At 41.0% G+C, this 17594-nt stretch overlaps 1 protein-coding gene across 1 annotated transcript; it reads right to left on the reverse strand.

The window, feature by feature from the left end:
* Positions 1-4619: 4619 nt before the first annotated feature.
* LOC117058666 (vomeronasal type-2 receptor 26-like) lies at positions 4620-5521 on the reverse strand. The gene has a single exon (XM_033169984.1). It carries the CDS (start codon positions 5517-5519, stop codon positions 4620-4622), a length of 900 nt encoding a protein of 299 aa, XP_033025875.1. The 5' UTR covers positions 5520-5521.
* Between the last annotated feature and the right edge of the window lie 12073 nt (positions 5522-17594).

The following is a 17594-nucleotide window of genomic DNA, read 5'->3' on the forward strand; positions in this document are numbered from 1 at the left end:
CATTTTTATTTTATTTTAATTGAAGTTATGTTTTTTGTGGGAGCCGGACTGAAGCTATTATCATAGGGTTGTTGTGAAATCATTACTTTTAATTTTAAGTGAAGCTATAATTAAATCAAAATAGAGTTTGCTTTTTGGGACCCAGTCTGAAGCTCCAAAGTCTATTTCTGTACCATATGAAGAAAGAGTTTGTGCTTTTATTTATGTTTTGGGTAATCTATACTGAAATGTAAAATGTGTTAATAAGTTGGGACTATGTGAAGGGTCTAAATTTCTTCAGAATTTTGTGGTGTGAAACGGACTTTTTAAAAAGTAAATGAGAGGCAAGTCTGATATATTCAGTTATATATATATATATATATATATATATATATATATATATATATATATATTGTAAAGGAAATCTTGCTATGATTCAATACTTTATTGCCTGGGTATAATGAGAGGGCTCAATGAAATAATGCTGGTTTTGTGTCATGACTTTTGCTGGATTGTATTAGTTTACATATACAGTGGTACCTCCTGTTGCAGATGGGATCCATTGCAGAGGTCCGGTCAGATCCCGAGTTTTCCGAAACCTGAAAATTGCTTCTGCACATGCGCGTGCGGCAAAACCTGGTAAAATACTTCCGGGATTGCCACACACGCATCCCAAAGTTTACGTAACCAGAGGGTTATGTAAATGGAGATACGACTGTATATCAAACATGAAATTAAGTCAGTTTTTAGTGCAAATCTTTTTTTTTTAAGTATCAGAAAATATACCTTCTATTGATATTTATGCAGAATGGGTAGATCTCACCCGAGCCCTTTGTTTCACTTTCTTCATGGTGTTATGAGACTTTTGGGGGGAGGTGGTAGGCTGAATGCTCAGACTCCCTTCTAATTCCTGGATCCAGTATGGATTCAATAGCTTGAATAGCCAAGCCAGGTTGGTAATCTCCTAGGTGATGAGCCACTACAAATGACAAAGGGAAGGTAGCAGGCCAGCAAGAAAGACAAAGGGAGGGAACCATTTGCCACAACTCAGAGTTAGTTCAGAAGACAAAGAGTTTTCATAGAATCATAAAATCTTAGAGTTGGAAGGGACCCAAGGGTCGTATAGTCTAACCCCCTGCAATGCAGTAATCTCAGCTAAAGTATCCATGACAGGTGGCCATCAAACCTCTCTTTAAAAACCTCCAAGGAAGGAGAGTCCACCACCTCTCATGGGAGCCTGTTCCACTGCCGAACAGCTCTTACTATCAGAAAGTCCCCCCCCCCCCCCCGAATGTTTAGTCAGAATCTTCTTTCTTGTAACCTGAAGCCTTTGGTTTGAATGCTACCCTTCAGAGCAGGATGAAACAAGCATGCTCCCTCTTCCATGCGCCAGCCCTTAAGATATCTGAAGATGGCTATCTCACTCTCCTCTTTTCCAGGCTAAACGTACCCAGCTCCTGGGTCTTCCTCCCCACCCCTCTTTGAAGATGGGGACAATATTTGCCCGCTTCCAATCTGTTGGGACCTCACCTGTTCTCCAAGAATTCTCAAAGATACTACACAAATGCTCTGGAATTGCACCCGCATGTTCCTTTAGTACTCTTGGATGCAGGTCCTCAGGCCCTGTAAATTTGAATTCATCTAAAGTAGCTAGGTGTTCCCTTACTACCTCTTTTTCCTTGGGCTGGTACTCCTTCAGCTCTCTATATTGGACAAACAGGCCAAACCCTACGCCAAAGGATAAATGGACATAAATCTGATATCAGGAATCACAAGACAGAGAAACCAGTAGGAGAACACTTCAATCTCCCAGGACATTCTATAAAAGATCTCAAAGTAGCTGTCATAATACAAAGAAATTTCAGAAATAGACTGGAAAGAGAAGTGGCTGAATTGCAACTATTCACCAAACTTAGAACCATGGAGAAACCTGGTCTGAACAAAGACATTGGATTCTTATCTCATTATACATAACAAAGCTATCTTTAGCCATCTCACCCCTTGCCTTTCCCTGCAAGACTAATTGCAGCCGTTAAGAGTCGTCAACAGGTTTTCCACACCTATCAGCTGATCACCCATTCCCACCACCCTTCTTAGTAATACCCCTCCCCACTCCCCCACTATATTTAAGGATCTGGTGACTTCTGTTTCAGTGTATCTGAAGAAGTGTGCATGCGCACGAAAGCTCATACCAAGAACAAACACAGTTGGTCTCTAAGGTGCTACTGAAAAGAATTTTTTATTTTGTTTTGACTATGGCAAACCAACACGGCTACCCACCTGTAACCTCCCTCCCTACATCATTTATTCTGTTATCACTAGGTTGGGCAACACTTCCCTTTTGGGTGAAGACAGAGGCAAACTAGGTGTTGAGTAGTCTTTCCCCCATAGAGGACCTACCACTCGCTTGTTCTTCCTCTTCAGACATAGCCAAAGAAACCTTTTATAGTATTTTAAACTTTTCTTGCAAGCCCCAGCTTTAGCCAGTCCGACGTCCCCCCTGCAACTGTTGGCTACTTGTGTATCCTCCTCCTTTGCGATTTTCCACTTACCCCCTTTCATAAACCAGAGTTGAGTATAGTATAGGAGTTTGGGCATGATTTGAGCTAAGGAAAAAAAGGTTGCAGTCTGGTAAAGGCAGCAGTCCGTTAAGCACAGAACGTTAAAGAGACGGTCAGAGTTATGGCTGAGGTCAGTTTGAATCCAAGGTTGCAGATATGGGAGAATCAAGACCCTACTAGGGTGATTATGCTGTGAACCCCTCTATCGTAGGCTCTGGTTGTACATATGTGTAAATAAACCATATATCAGAAGGACGCGATAGTCTCATCTGTGTCTCAATTTCTAAAAGGAAACAATAAACATGGGAAAGCATGCCTGGAACTCTCTGGACTCTTGCACCACTCAGAAATTGGGGGTGGCATGCAATACTATTCTTTTTTTTTTCCACGCCAAGCCTTCTATAACTAGTTTAAATGCTGGGACATATTTCTTAATTTTACCAGGACATTGCCATCAGCATCCAGAGAGGACCAATTTTGGTTTTTCTCAGTTTCTCTTTTCGCAGTCTTTAACTCACATTTCCATACCAGTTTGCTTTCTTTTTACCCAAGTGGCCTCCCACCGAGTGGGAGAGGGTGCTCAATATCAGCCATGTGAACAGCCCAACCCATTCAGATATTACAGAGGTTGGACAGTGCTTTGACCAGAGTGCTGGCCATTGTTGTTGTTTAGTCGTGTCTGACTCTTTGTGACCCCATAGACCAGAGCACGCCAGGCACTCCTGTCTTCCACTGCCTCCCGCAGTGGACTCATGTAGGTAGCTTTGAGAACACTGTCCAGCCATCACGTCCTCTGTCGTCCCCTTCTCCTTGTGCCCTCCATCTTTCCCAACATCATAGTCTTTTCCAGGGAGTCTTCTCTTCTCATGAGGCGGCCATATCAGCCAGAAAAGCCCCCAGAGCCACCTGGAATCCCATTGGATCCATCAGCCTCCGTGGGCGGACCATCCTCATAGGCCCTCCACCTCTGCAGAAGGGGAAAGGTGCTGAAAGCTGACCATGACAAGGGGCTGGTGTCAATGTCCCCAACTTTCAGATCATCCTTTTCCTACCCAGTTAAGAAAAATTTTGAGGTTAACTTGTGTCACTTACTTGACGTTGTGGGGCTCAGCCTAAAAAGTTCCTAATGGAGAACTTCCACATACAGGTGATTCCACTGGGACATCCCAGAGGTGTCAGTGCTGATGGGAGCTGAGAGGGAGCCTTGCTTGCCAGCGGGGGGGGGGGGGGACACACCTCACATTTGCCTGATGTCAGGTATGACAGTCTGTGCCATTAATTCTTCCATTGGCATATATTGTATATTTCCTTTTTGGGATGACCTTATGACCCAGAACAGAATGCCTGAATAATAATACCTACCTGTTTCTGGGATCAGCTCATAAACTGTACAACTGCCTCTTTTCCTTGCCAAACAAATTGGGCAATTATTTTTTGTCATTCCATTTAGTTCTTATTTGTAGTATCTACTGCAACAGATTCTGTACCATATACAGAACATATGCAACTTGAATATACATTCATCTTAATCATGCTTATGTATTCTAATACAGATTCACATCCCCCCCCCCATTTGTGACTGATTTGGTTTGGAATTTCTGCTCTCTCAATTGTCATCAAGCAACAATTGGATGGGCAGCATTTCTCCCCCAACCAGATGTTCCATAACCCTCTTCTTGGGACATTCTGGGGGTGTTATTGTATATTTAATCTCTGTGATACCTGATGAACATGCCTAATAACCATTTATTACTCACAAATATTGCTCAGCTTGCATTTCCCTTCTCTCTCTCTCTCTCTCTCTCTCACACACACACACACACAAACAACCTCCACAGCAGAAATTTATTTGATCAGAAATCATGTCACAGTCAGATTGTGCACTTCTTCAGATATGTGGCAAAAAGTGATCACACATAAATACTGCATGCAAAATATTGTTTTATTTCTGAATATATTTAAAATCCTTAGATATATAATTTCAGCAAAAAGTTGTAAGTGTAGTGCAGTTCCTAGTACAGTACTTATTAATGTGTTCCTTTAAGGATCTTAAAATGACACCAGAAACTGTGCCATTATTCAATTATTTCTTCGTTTTAGCTGTTCCCTGTTGTTCAACTCAGGCCTCAAAACAATAATGTAGCATTTTGGAGAAAAGATGCAGCCTAGCAACCCAGCACTGGAGGCCAAGATAGAGAAGATTTCCACAGCTACCATGTATTTCCCCTTGGTGCTCAGGTAGGTTGGAACAAAAGAGAGCCACACACTGCAAAAGACCAGCATGCTGAAGGTGATGAACTTGGCTTCATTGAAACTGTCTGGCAACTTCCTGGCTAGGAAAGCTACACTGAAACTGATGGTTGCCAAAAAACCCATGTAGCCCAAGACACAGTAGAACATGGAGACTGACCCTTCATTACATTCCACAATGATTTCTCCAAACACTGATTGCATGTCCTGACCTGGGAATGGGGGAGATGTGGCCAACCAAACAGCACAAATGCCTAGTTGAGTAAGAGAACAGGAAAAGACAATTGAAAGTGCCAATCTTTTCCCCACCCATTTCCGGAAAATGCTTCCTGGTTTGGAGGCCATGAAAACAACAACCACTGTAATAGTTTTGGCCAAAACTGAAGAAATAGCAATGGAGAAGATGATGCCAAATGCTGTTTGTCGGAGCAGGCAGGTCACCTTATTGGGTTGTCCAATGAAGAGCAAAGAGCAGAGGAAGCAAAGAAGGAGAGCGATCAGGAGAATATAGGTAAGGCTTCGGTTGTTGGCTTTGACAATGGGAGTTTCCCTGTGCTTAATGAAGACTGCAAGTACCAGAGCTGTGACCAGGGAAAAGTATAGAGACAGTGTTGCTAAAGAAATACCCAAATGTTCTTCAAAAGAGAGGAAGGTCTGGACTTTGGGGAGGCAGTGATCCTTTCCCTTATTTGGGTACTGATCTTCTGAGCAGCTGATGCAATAATCCATGTCTAAAAGTGGAAGAGATGCCAAATTTAAAACTGATCTGTTTGTTTTCTGGAATAAGATACCCCTTTCAAACAGTTCCATATAACTCAATACTTGCAGCCACAAAAGACCCTAACCATAGGAGACCCTAAGTATACATTCTTTATTAAGCTGTATGATTGGAATTTAGAGCAGTGTGTAGAACCTAACAGGTATTCCAAGTATTTTTCCCCTAGGCTTTTTAATTTTAACATGTTGAGTACCTTATTTTTTTTTTTTTGCCCTAACTTCATTCTATGTCTGTGTGATATTAGTTTTTTTGCTGGTTTTAAATTGTCCAAACTGCTGTTCATCTTATTTTATGCTAATTTTATGAGTTTAGGGTGGTTTTTTGCTAAACAAATTGCTTTTTTGTCAGAAGGGCTTTTAAAATTGACAGAGAATGTATTGGTTACCTAGAAAAGGCTCACCTCTTTCCTCTAATACTGAACTTTCATGTTTATCAGTCTGGAAGTGAAACAATAAAACCTGAAACTGAGGGTTGTATCCAATGCTAGTCCTATGCAGAGTAGAGGTATTGAAATTAATGACTACATTATGTTCATCAACTTCTTTAAGTGGATCTACTCTGAGTAGGATTTGGTTGGATACAACCCTAAAGCAGTAGTTTTTCACAATCGGCTAATCCCGACAGATATGCATGAATTTATTTATTTGTAAATTAAAAGAAAGCAAATTTATAAACATAAAAATAACCTGATAAGGTTCTGTGGACCTCATGATAGCATTTATAACAAAGAAAGATGGTGACACATCTGAAGAATAAGGAAGGAAGGAAGGAAGGAAGGAAGGACGGAAGGAGGGGAGAAAGAGCTCTACTTGAGCCTCTCACACAAAATAGTATCTTGGAGACGGTGATGCACCAATATTCATATGGTGTGAGATTAAAAACCTCTACTCCCTATTCAGTATTAAGAGACTTCACAAAGGAAGAAAGGAGAAAATGTGCATTTTGCCTTTCTTGATCTCCAGAACCTGCATCACTTGTGCTTCACATAAAAGCACAGGAAGGTTTCCAGGAGATGGGAGGGAAAGCTGTATTTCCCCATTTCTCATAATAAAAACCAAATAAAACAATTACAAGACTCAGTGGTTGGGCCATGATCAGGAGCACGCTGGGGGTATTCTATACAGAGTGCCTTTCTTTTTTATCCAAATTACCGAGCAAACCATTTAAGATACTGGTAATTGGAGAACGCGTGATAAACACATTATTTCACTTCTACTTCAGACAGCTACCAAGGAGGTCAAAAGCTCATCAAAGACAGGCATTGGTATATCTTTCAGATTATACAACTTGTCACAAGTCACTCACGATTGACTGAGTATTAGATCAGATCCATATTTCTAAATAATAAATCTCCTACCCTGCTGGTCTGAAATCTTCCCTTCTGGACACGCAATGCAATCATAGCAACAAAATTTTTGCCCCTCTTTCTTTTTCTTGCTGGTACCAGGAGGACATTTTTCATTACACAGGGAGAAGGGAGGTACCTGTCATTGAAGAAAAGAAAATGTTACCTTCAGTTGCATAGACCTCTTGGATCTATTCCAGTGACTATAGAAGGCTGAGAGTAAGGTCCATCACTCCACTGCTGTCAGCCATCCAGATTTAAAGTATTGGTGAAATACCCTTTCTCAATTACATTATTATGACTTAGTTGGCTATTACCCTATATCAGTTTCATGGAAACTGAGACAGACTAACCCAATAAGAAGAAGAAGAATTTTATTACCTTCACAGACCAGAAATATACAACAATAATATATATATAAATAGCTTTAAAATAAAATCTATAATCTAAAATGTGATAAGTAATGCAAATATAAAACAATTAAAATAACCACTAATTTAAAATGTGGACGGTAAGACATTGGCCACCAGATTCATTCAGAGCTTGTCTCCTTAGTTTTATAGCAGAAACACCGGATTTAGTCACTTTTAAAGTAATCTGCCCCTTCATGGATCACTGCCTTGTCGCGGCGAAGGGGCTTGAATTACTCAGGGAAGCTAGGGGCAGGTCAAGATGGACAGGTCATAGTGGAGAGTTTGGACCAAACGTGATCCACCTGGAGGAGGAACTGGCAACCCACTCCAGTATCCCTGCCAAGAAAACTCCATGGACAAAGACAACAGGCATATAAAAGATATGACGCTGGAAGATGAGCCCCTCAGGTCGGAAGGCGTCCAACATGCTACTGGGGAAGAGCGGAGGACAAGTACAAGTAGATCCAGAGCTGATGAAGCGGCTGGGCCAAAGCCGAAAGGACGCTCAGTTGCTGATATGCCTGGAAGCGAAAGGAAAGTCCAATGCTGTAAAGAAAAGTATTGCATAGGAACCTGGAATGTAAGAACCATGAACCTTGGAAAGCTGGATGTGGTAAAAAATGAGATGGCAAGAATAAACATTGACATCCTAGGCATCAGTGAACTAAAATGGACAGGAATGGGCGAATTCAGTTCGGATGACTATCATATCTACTACTGTGGGCAGGAATCGCGTAAAAGAAATGGAGTGGCCCTCATAGTCAACCAAAGAGTGGCGAAAGCTGTACTGGGATGCAATTTCAAAAATGATAGAATGATCTCGATACGAATCCAAGGCAGACCTTTTAACATCACAGTAATCCAAATTTATGCACCAACTACCAGTGCTGAAGAAACTGAAATTGATCAATTCTATGAAGACTTACAACACCTTATAGAAATGACACCAAAGAAGGATGTTCTTCTCATTATAGGGGATTGGAATGCTAAAGTAGGGAGTCAAGAGATAAAAGGAACAACTGGCAAGTTTGGCCTTGGAGTTCAAAATGAAGCAGGGCAAAGGCTAATAGAGTTCTGTCAAGAGAACAAGCTGGTCATCACAAACACTCTTTTCCAACAACACAAGAGACGACTCTACACATGGACATCACCAGATGGGCAACATCGAAATCAGATTGATTATATTCTCTGCAGCCAAAGATGGAGAAGCTCTATACACTCAGCAAAAACAAGACCTGGAGCTGACTGTGGCTCAGATCATCAGCTTCTTATAGCAAAATTCCAGCTTAAACTGAAGAAAGTAGGAAAAACCACTGGGCCAGTAAGATTCAATCTAAATCAAATTCCTTATGAATACACAGTTGAAGTGAAGAACAGGTTCAAGGATTTAGATTTGGTGGATAGAGTGCCTGAAGAACTGTGGATGGAGGCTCGTAACATTATACAGGAGACAGCAACGAAAACCATCCCAATGAAAAAGAAATGCAAGAAAGCAAAGTGGCTGTCCAATGAGGCCTTACAAATAGCGGGGGAGAGAAGACAAGCAAAATGCGAGGGAGATCGTGAAAGATACAGGAAATTGAATGCAGATTTCCAAAGAATAGCAAGGAGAGACAAGAGGGCCTTTCTAAACGAGCAATGCAAAGAAATAGAGGAAAATAACAGAATGGGGAAAACCAGAGATTTGTTCAAGAAAATTGGAGATATGAAAGGAAGATTTCGTACAAAGATTACCACAATTAAGGACAAAAGTGGAAAGGACCTAACAGAAGCAGAAGACATCAAGAAGAGGTGGCAAGAATACACAGAGGAATTATACCAGAAAGATACGGAGGTGTCATACACCCCAGGTAATGTGGTTGCTGACCTTGAGCCAGACATCCTGGAGAGTGAAGTCAAATGGGCCTTAGAAAGCCTCGCTAAAAACAAGGCCAGTGGAAGTGATGATATTCCAGCTGAACTATTAAAAATTTTAAAAGAGGATGCTGTTAAGGTGCTACACTCAATATGCCAGCAAATTTGGAAAACTCAGCAGTGGCCAGAGGATTGGAGAAGATCAGTCTACATCCCAATCCCAAAGAAGGGCAGTGCCAAAGAATGCTCCAACTACCGCACAATCGCACTCATTTCACACGCTAGCAAGGTTATGCTTAAAATTCTACAAGGCAGGCTTAAGCAGTATGTGGACCGAGAACTCCCAGAAGTGCAAGCTGGATTTCGAAGGGGCAGAGGAACCAGAGACCAAATTGCAAACATGCGCTGGATTATGGAGAAAGCTAGAGAGTTCCAGAAAAACATCTACTTCTGCTTCATTGACTACGCAAAAGCATTTGACTGTGTCGACCACAACAAACTATGGCAAGTTCTTAAAGAAATGGGAGTGCCGGATCACCTCATTTGTCTCCTGAGAAATCTCTATGTGGGACAAGAAGCTACAGTTAGAACTGGATATGGAACAACTGATTGGTTCAAAATTGGGAAAGGAGTACGACAAGGCTGTATATTGTCTCCCTGCTTATTTAACTTATATGCAGAATTCATCATGCGAAAGGCTGGACTGGATGAATCCCAAACCGGAATTAAGATTGCTGGAAAAAATATCAACAACCTCAGATATGCTGATGATACTACCTTGATGGCAGAAAGTGAGGAGGAATTAAAGAACCTTTTAATGAGGGTGAAAGAGGAGAGCGCAAAATATGGTCTGAAGCTCAACATCAAAAAAACTAAGATCATGGCCACTGGTCCCATCACCTCCTGGCAAATAGAAGGGGAAGAAATGGAGGCAGTGAGAGATTTCACTTTCTTGGGTTCCATGATCACTGCAGATGGTGACAGCAGTCACGAAATTAGAAGACGCCTGCTTCTTGGGAGAAAAGCAATGACAAACCTAGACAGCATCTTAAAAAGCAGAGACATCACCTTGCCGACAAAGGTCCGTATAGTTAAAGCTATGGTTTTCCCAGTAGTAATGTACGGAAGTGAGAGCTGGACCATAAAGAAGGCTGATCGCCGAAGAATTGATGCTTTTGAATTATGGTGCTGGAGGAGACTCTTGAGAGTCCCATGGACTGCAAGAAGATCAAACCTATCCATTCTCAAAGAAATCAGGCCTGAGTGCTCACTAGAAGGACAGATCCTGAAGTTGAGGCTCCAGTACTTTGGCCACCTCATGAGAAGAGAAGACTCCCTAGAAAAGACCCTGATGTTGGGAAAGATGGAGGGCACAAGGAGAAGGGGACGACAGAGGATGAGATGGTTGGACAGTGTTCTCGAAGCTACTAACATGAGTCTGGCCAAACTGCGAGAGGCAGTGAAGGATAGGCGTGCCTGGCGTGCTCTGGTCCATGGGGTCACGAAGAGTCGGACACGACTGAACGACTGAACAACAACAACAAAGTAATCTGTGGTTCCCTGCCCTCTATTAGATATTTTAACTAGTGGTCATCAGATCTGGTTGGGATTCGCTGCATGATTGGGGTGATAAATATAGAACGTATGTGCTATAAAAATTGCAATATTGTAGGATGTGAGTAAGAGATTCAACTTCCTTCAAACCGTATGGGCATATTCACTCTGAGTATGGTTTATAAAATAGTAAAACAACGAAAAAGTCATAAGCTTTTATTTTAGAAAGAAAGGGTTACTTGACACCACAGTATGTAGGCTCATTAACTGCAAAGTTTAATCATGTGATGCATGAAGAATGAGTTTTTATTTTTATGTTCAATATAATGCCTCCCAGGCTCCTTAAATGATCCGCATTGGGCGGAAAATTCAGTCCCTCTGTTGGCTATTCAGAGTGGAGGTATGGCATGTAAATGTAAGCTGGTACTGGAAATATGAATGAGATATTATCATACTGTTGCTAGCATGGGAGAAGTAGGAGAATCAGGAGGAGGAGGAGGAAGAAGAAGAGGAAGAGAAATAGGATTAAGTCACTTTCAACCTGACTGAAGTTTTGATGCCACTCAGTTCTCCTGTCATCCATGGTGAGGTTTATACCAGATGACGCCTGTGGCTCCAACCTTCCCACTTTGACTCTGACATAGGAATTATTTGGGAATGTGATCAAATTTGTAATATCAAATCCGGTTGCTAACTCTCCATGTTCATTGAACTTAAATTCATCGCCAATACTGTTGTTGAAAGAGATCCTCTGAATTAAAGAGAAAAGCTAGATGGAAAGAAAAAGAGAATCAAGGAACTGAGAATATAGAAAGACCCTGATTCATCAGACCAGTGTTTCATCTTCTTGCCACTGCTACCACTACTAGCACTCCCACAGACAGGAAAGCCTCATAGGAAGACATTATACATATGAGAGTGCCCTCCAATGAGATTTCTAAGATTGAACACACACCACACATATTGATTTTTTTGAAAACAGCAAGCAGAGAAACACCCCAAATATTATATTGTAGCTTAGTAAAGACAGATCAGACACCATTTCCCCTTTTTAACATTGAGAGTCAATAAGAAGACATTACCTGCCAAGGTTCCACACTGTGAGGGGCCAATCGTCTCCCATCCTCCTTTGCTCTTCTACTGAATCTTGATGAGTATGTAATATGTAAGGCATGTGCCAGAGCATAGACAGCATTATAGATACTGTAGCTGTGGCCAGTCATGCTCATGTCAAAATAAGTTGCAGGAAGGCTGTCTAATCTCTCCTCCCCAGTACAGGGATCATCAACATAGTCTGTCGAAACAGTACAGCTAAATGCATTCTCCCAGGTATCCTTAATAAAACCATCTCCTTTTGCCTTCAAAGGGTTGATAGTATGAAGAAAGTCTTGGAAGCCTTGAACCTTCTTTGAGTGAATTGCGAAGGAGATAGCACCATGGAGCGTTTGCATTTTAAAATCCCTTTGAACTATATGCAATGTGACATCCATTTGAGCTGTCATAATCCACACTCTCGCAATAGAACTTAACTCATAATCAGCAGCTGTTATAGGAAACATAGTTTTTACAAATAAAATACCTGTCAACCATGCAATGGATGCAGTTTCACCATATAAAACAACTGCGTTGGCTGTGCTCCTCATGAAATTTGGGACAATGTTGAGAAAGAGAGTCACTATTTCCTCCATGCCGATGAAATGCACATTTTTTGGAAAAGTTTCCTGGAATGCTAAGCAGATTCCACTCTGAGAAAGCATGGTCTCAAAGACCTTTGAGAAATGCTCTCCAGCTTCAGTATCCATTGTCATGAGCCCTACCCAGGTCCATCCAAAATGTACAAGTAACTGAACAAATCCCTCATACTGTAGGACTTCATTGGGGACCATGCGGTAAAAAGCTGGGGAATTGCTTTGATCATTCGCAGGTGGTTCAAAGGAGCCATAAGAAAACTAAATAAACAAATGCATATAAATTTACAGACATTTCAGAGAAAGGGGTGGGAGGCTGTCATAGTTTGGCAGGGTTGGAAAAACTGCAGCTCGGTGATGAGTCAGATACACTGCACACACACAAAATGTGCTACATACAGCCACTGGCTTCTTTGTTACAGATGATATGCAAGATCTCTAACTCTTTTCCTATGGAGCCACTTTTGGGTGCAATAAACTATATTTAGCTAGATGAACAACTTGTCTCAGCTGGAAGAAGGCAGCTGTTTATGTTCTGGGTAAATAAATTGAACATTTGACAGCTTCATCCCCTGAAGCTGTCGTTCTTTGTGAAACGGTTTCTGAAATTAACTTCAGTGTTAGTAGTAGTAGTAGTATACCCCAAAATTTTCCCCTGATGGGACTCAAAGCGGCTTACAGATAAAAACAAGAATGACTACAAACACGGGGAGGGGGTCATTAAAAACAATACAATATTAATAGAATAAAAACCATACATATAATCAGTTTAAAACATTTAAACTGTAATTATTTATAATTACAACAAAAACAGCACAACACAAGCTCTTTCATTAAAAGTAGTCAGTTCCCCAAACCTGTTGCAACAAGAAGGTATTCAACTACTGGCAGAAGGACAATAAGGAGGGACACATTCTAGCTTCTCCAAGGAGGGAGTTCCAGGTGGCGCTTTATGGCTTTGGAAAACCCAATGTTACTCTGGTGCAGCTTCACATATTTGTTGTTGTTATCCTTCACCCTCTTTAAAAATTATTAAATTGCAGAAGGAAAGCAGAATGAGCAAGCGGCAGCAAATTATATGTTGGTTATGGAAATTTTCCATAACTAACACCAGCATATCCTACCTGTGGGATCTTGTAAAGACCTAGGATGTCTGACATTCGTGTGGAGGTGTCAGATTCAAGTCCTCCAATGACTCCTATTAGATTTTTTGGGGTGCCACATTGATAGTTAGGGAAAAACCTATGTGATTTGCAGACCATGTCCAGAGTGGTACGGTAGGTTATCCTTGAATTGGAGCAGCTGTCGTAGATGTGAAACCCAAGAGTGACATTGGGCAAGATTTTTGGATTTCCCATGATCTCATTAATGGCAAACACCGAGGCCATGATATGCTGGTAGAACTTTATACATACACTGCAAATAAAGCAACTAGTTCAAGAGGTTGCTGGCATTGCCACAAAATGGAGAAAAATATTATGTTGGGCATTGCACCCACAAAATAAGCAACAATGTTGGAATATTAATGCTAAGGGGTTTTGTCACCAAGACAGATAAACCGATGCACTTGTCAGGGGATTAAACTGATTAATAAGATTAAAAACACAAAGAGAACAAAACTCAAAGTGAGACAAAATGACTGACAGAGGCAAAAGCAAATTTTGGGGGGTGGGGATTCATTAATATCTAAGTTAAGAGTAAATGCAATGTTATATGTTCAAATAACTTGAACTAAGAAGTCCATTCAATAGTACATCACTTCCTGAATGACTACAAATCTGTTTAACTCTTTTTCAGGTACTGATGGTTTTGCCAGAAATATATCAAATAAATAAATAAACATTAAAGAGGAAATTTATAGGTAATAGCTAGCTTATGCAGGAAAAAAATGAATGAAATGCAACAAAGAAAATAATTACATTTGATTTTAAAACAGAAGGCATGACTTAGTAGAATCCTATGTTACCTGATTTCCACATGGACCAACATGTTAAATCTGAAAAAATAAAATGGATAACTGCAACCTATACCTTCCTTAACCCATTTCTATATGACAATGATGAAAATATGTATAGACCAGCAATGCAACTAGAGTGCAATCAGACCACAAAACATGGCTGATTCAATATGTGCATTTTGCCTTTCATTTCAAACAATACAGTCATACTTCTAGTTACGATAGCTGCGGGTTGTGTTCGTCACAGGATACGAATGCGCTGAAACCAAAAGTACCAGAACGGGTTACTTCTGGGTTTGGAGGTTCACACATACACAGAAGTGACAAATTGCACCATTCACATGCGCAGACACGGCACTTCATGTTACGTTCTGCTCATGTTGCGAACGGGGCTCCGGAACGGATCCCGTTCACAACCAGAGGTACCACTGTATTCACATCCATCCATTAATATATGGGATTCCCCCTCCCACAAAACTCAAAAGCAGTTTGCCAACTTTATATGCATATAGGACCTCTCTGTCTAAAGCAAACAGGCAAACAAAGTAAAGCAAGCACCTTTCATGAAAATGCATTTAAAATTAAAATGAATTCTTACATTGGAAAGTTAACCACCTCCAATGAAGGGTCTCTGTCAAATAAAATATTGGGGGAAATGTAGTGCATCTGAGATACGATCATACCAATTACGAACTCGTTTGGCTGGTACCACTCATGGGGAATTGGAAGGGGATCTGTCAGGGCACAGTTCGTAGTGTACACTGTGCACACCAGGTGAGGAAGCAAGAAGAGCAGCAGTATCAACAACATTGCAGCACCTCAGTTTCCTGATGGCAAATTTCCCCTCTAAATATGCATTTTTCCTGGTCCCTCTACGGTGTCGCTATCTGCAAGAGCAAATTTGTTTAAGCAAAATGGTGCAGATTTAATGCGACTCCACCAAAACAGTTCTTAAACAGACATGAATACACCTTTCTCTTAGCCTCAGTTGTGTTATAAAATTTTGCCTTGAATGTAGATGAAAGGAGATACTCATTTAAAGCTTTATACATAAGAAAAAGGGAGAAATACTGAGAATAACAGAGCCCTGTTTGCTTTTAGATAATCTTAACTGCCAAAAGCACACTGTGGTATTTATGAACATGTAATACTTGTTTTTTCCCCCCTATTGCAATCAGGGAAGCCATTGGGGGTTTGTCCAGGTGAATCAATCATAATAGTATGGATAATTGTAGGGGAAGGATAACCATTTCTGCAATGATACTGGGCTCTCTGAGGTTTCATGAGAACCAGAACTGCTGATGAAAACCAATTTGAAATATGTTACCTTATTTCAAAGCTCATTGCATCACAGTAGCTGTCATAGATATGAAAGCCAAGAGAACTACTTTTTTAAAATTCTTTATTTGCTGTCCCTCAAGATAGTCTGCTACTCTCTAAAGGGATAAGAATGTAATGTCTGTTGAAACCTTTGTCTATCCCTCATTAGACTGCTTGTTATTTGAATATTTCCCAAATGCGCACAAGATATTTTGAGGGGGAAAGTGTCAATAGAGACTCAGTTGCCCTGTATGTGTTCTACAAGAATCAGTGTCCACACATAGGGAATTGGGGTGTGTGTGTGAGGGATCCTATTCCCTCCCCTTCAATACTTCCCCAACAGCGACTCTCCCTAGGTTTCACTGACAACTAGGATGAATCCTTCAGTGTTCATATGGGAGTTGTCTCTGGGGTACCTCAGGGCTCTACGGTTGAAAACCTTTTGCCACCTATGGGATCTCCCTACCAGGGTTCCCAACTACTGCAGTTTGCCTTCCCTTTAGGCAAATAAGTGGCACACTTGGCTTCACTGTCCAGCCCTCTGTATGACAGGAGAATAAGCAAACAGTTTCCTCTTCCACAGGAAAGCTTTGTTCTCTCCTCTTAGTCACACCTCTTAAGGTACTGATACACTGCCAGAGTCAACGAATGTTTAAGCACATTTAACTTTATTAGGTAACTAGAAAACATGGGTGTCTTGGGTTATTACTGGTACAAATCTTCTTCTCATGTAATTCAGCTTTGTTATAATATTTCCTGCATCCCTTTAGCAATGGTAATGACCTTTCCTCGCATTCCCCGATGCCTAACCTCTCATTTTCTCTCTCTAATCCTCCACCCCCCAACTGCCTTTCAAGGCTGTTCCCCCTCCTTTTAGAATGCCACCTAGCTCCGCCTCCCAGGGAACACCTACTTAACATGGGAGTGATAGGTTAACCCATAATGAACCTGAACCACCAGCAGGCATTATTCCGCCACAGGGGGCTCCAATCTTTATTCCTTAGTAGCATAAAGGTGAACTTAGAGCTTGGCTGAATCTTGTGGTGAAAGTTCATTGGTTAGTTTTGTTGTTTCTATTAGCAAGTCAAGAAGATGACCTCAAAGAGGGGGATGGGAGAAATTTAGGGTTTTTTCTGTTTGGGTTAAGAAGCTGGTATATACCTCTGTAAATTTTATGGGGTCTTCCAGGGCCATCCCCTAGTATCTGTTTTTATCTGTGCCTAGATTGCTCATGGGTGCTATTACATACATTTCTTGAAAATATGCTACAACCTCTACATAATTGGTCTTTTAAACAACAACAACAACAACAACAACAACAACAACAACAAATCTTTCAACCATCTCTAGACCATGTAAACATGAATAGAGATTGAGCCCAAATTAGTTATTAAGTAAATAGGCAAACATTCCAAAGAATTTTATCTGATTGGGATCTGAGAGGAGCTAGGTGAGATCTTTAAAGTGGGTCACCAAAGACCACACTTTCCACAGTGCTAAATCTACAGTCACTTCAGAGGAAACAAAAAAGGTGGCAAAACAAATAGGACTGATCATTTGATATTTTATTCTCCCCCCCCCCTTATTGGTGTATTTTATTCAGATCATACCTCAGCACAAAAATAAAGCATTTGGATGAAAAGTTGTAACCCAGAAAACAAACACTGGAGGCAAGGATGAAGAAGATCTCCATGGCCATTGTGTACACATTTTCTCTGGAGCATGATTTTCACAAAGGAGAGCCGAACACAGAAAAATACCAACATGCAGAAACTGAGAACCAGTGGTCCTGCAGATGTTATTATATTCCCACTTCCACCATCTCTGACTATTGGTCATGTTGGCTAAGCCTGATGGGACTTGGTGTCCAACAATATCTAGAGAGCAGCCGAGTT

Source organism: Lacerta agilis, chromosome 14, assembly GCF_009819535.1.
Source record: "Lacerta agilis isolate rLacAgi1 chromosome 14, rLacAgi1.pri, whole genome shotgun sequence".
Taxonomy (NCBI): domain Eukaryota; kingdom Metazoa; phylum Chordata; class Lepidosauria; order Squamata; family Lacertidae; genus Lacerta; species Lacerta agilis.

Excerpts from the sequence above, each read along its gene's own strand:
- LOC117058666 (XM_033169984.1), bottom strand. The coding sequence starts at position 5,519 with ATGGATTATTGCATCAGCTGCTCAGAAGATCAGTACCCAAATAAGGGA.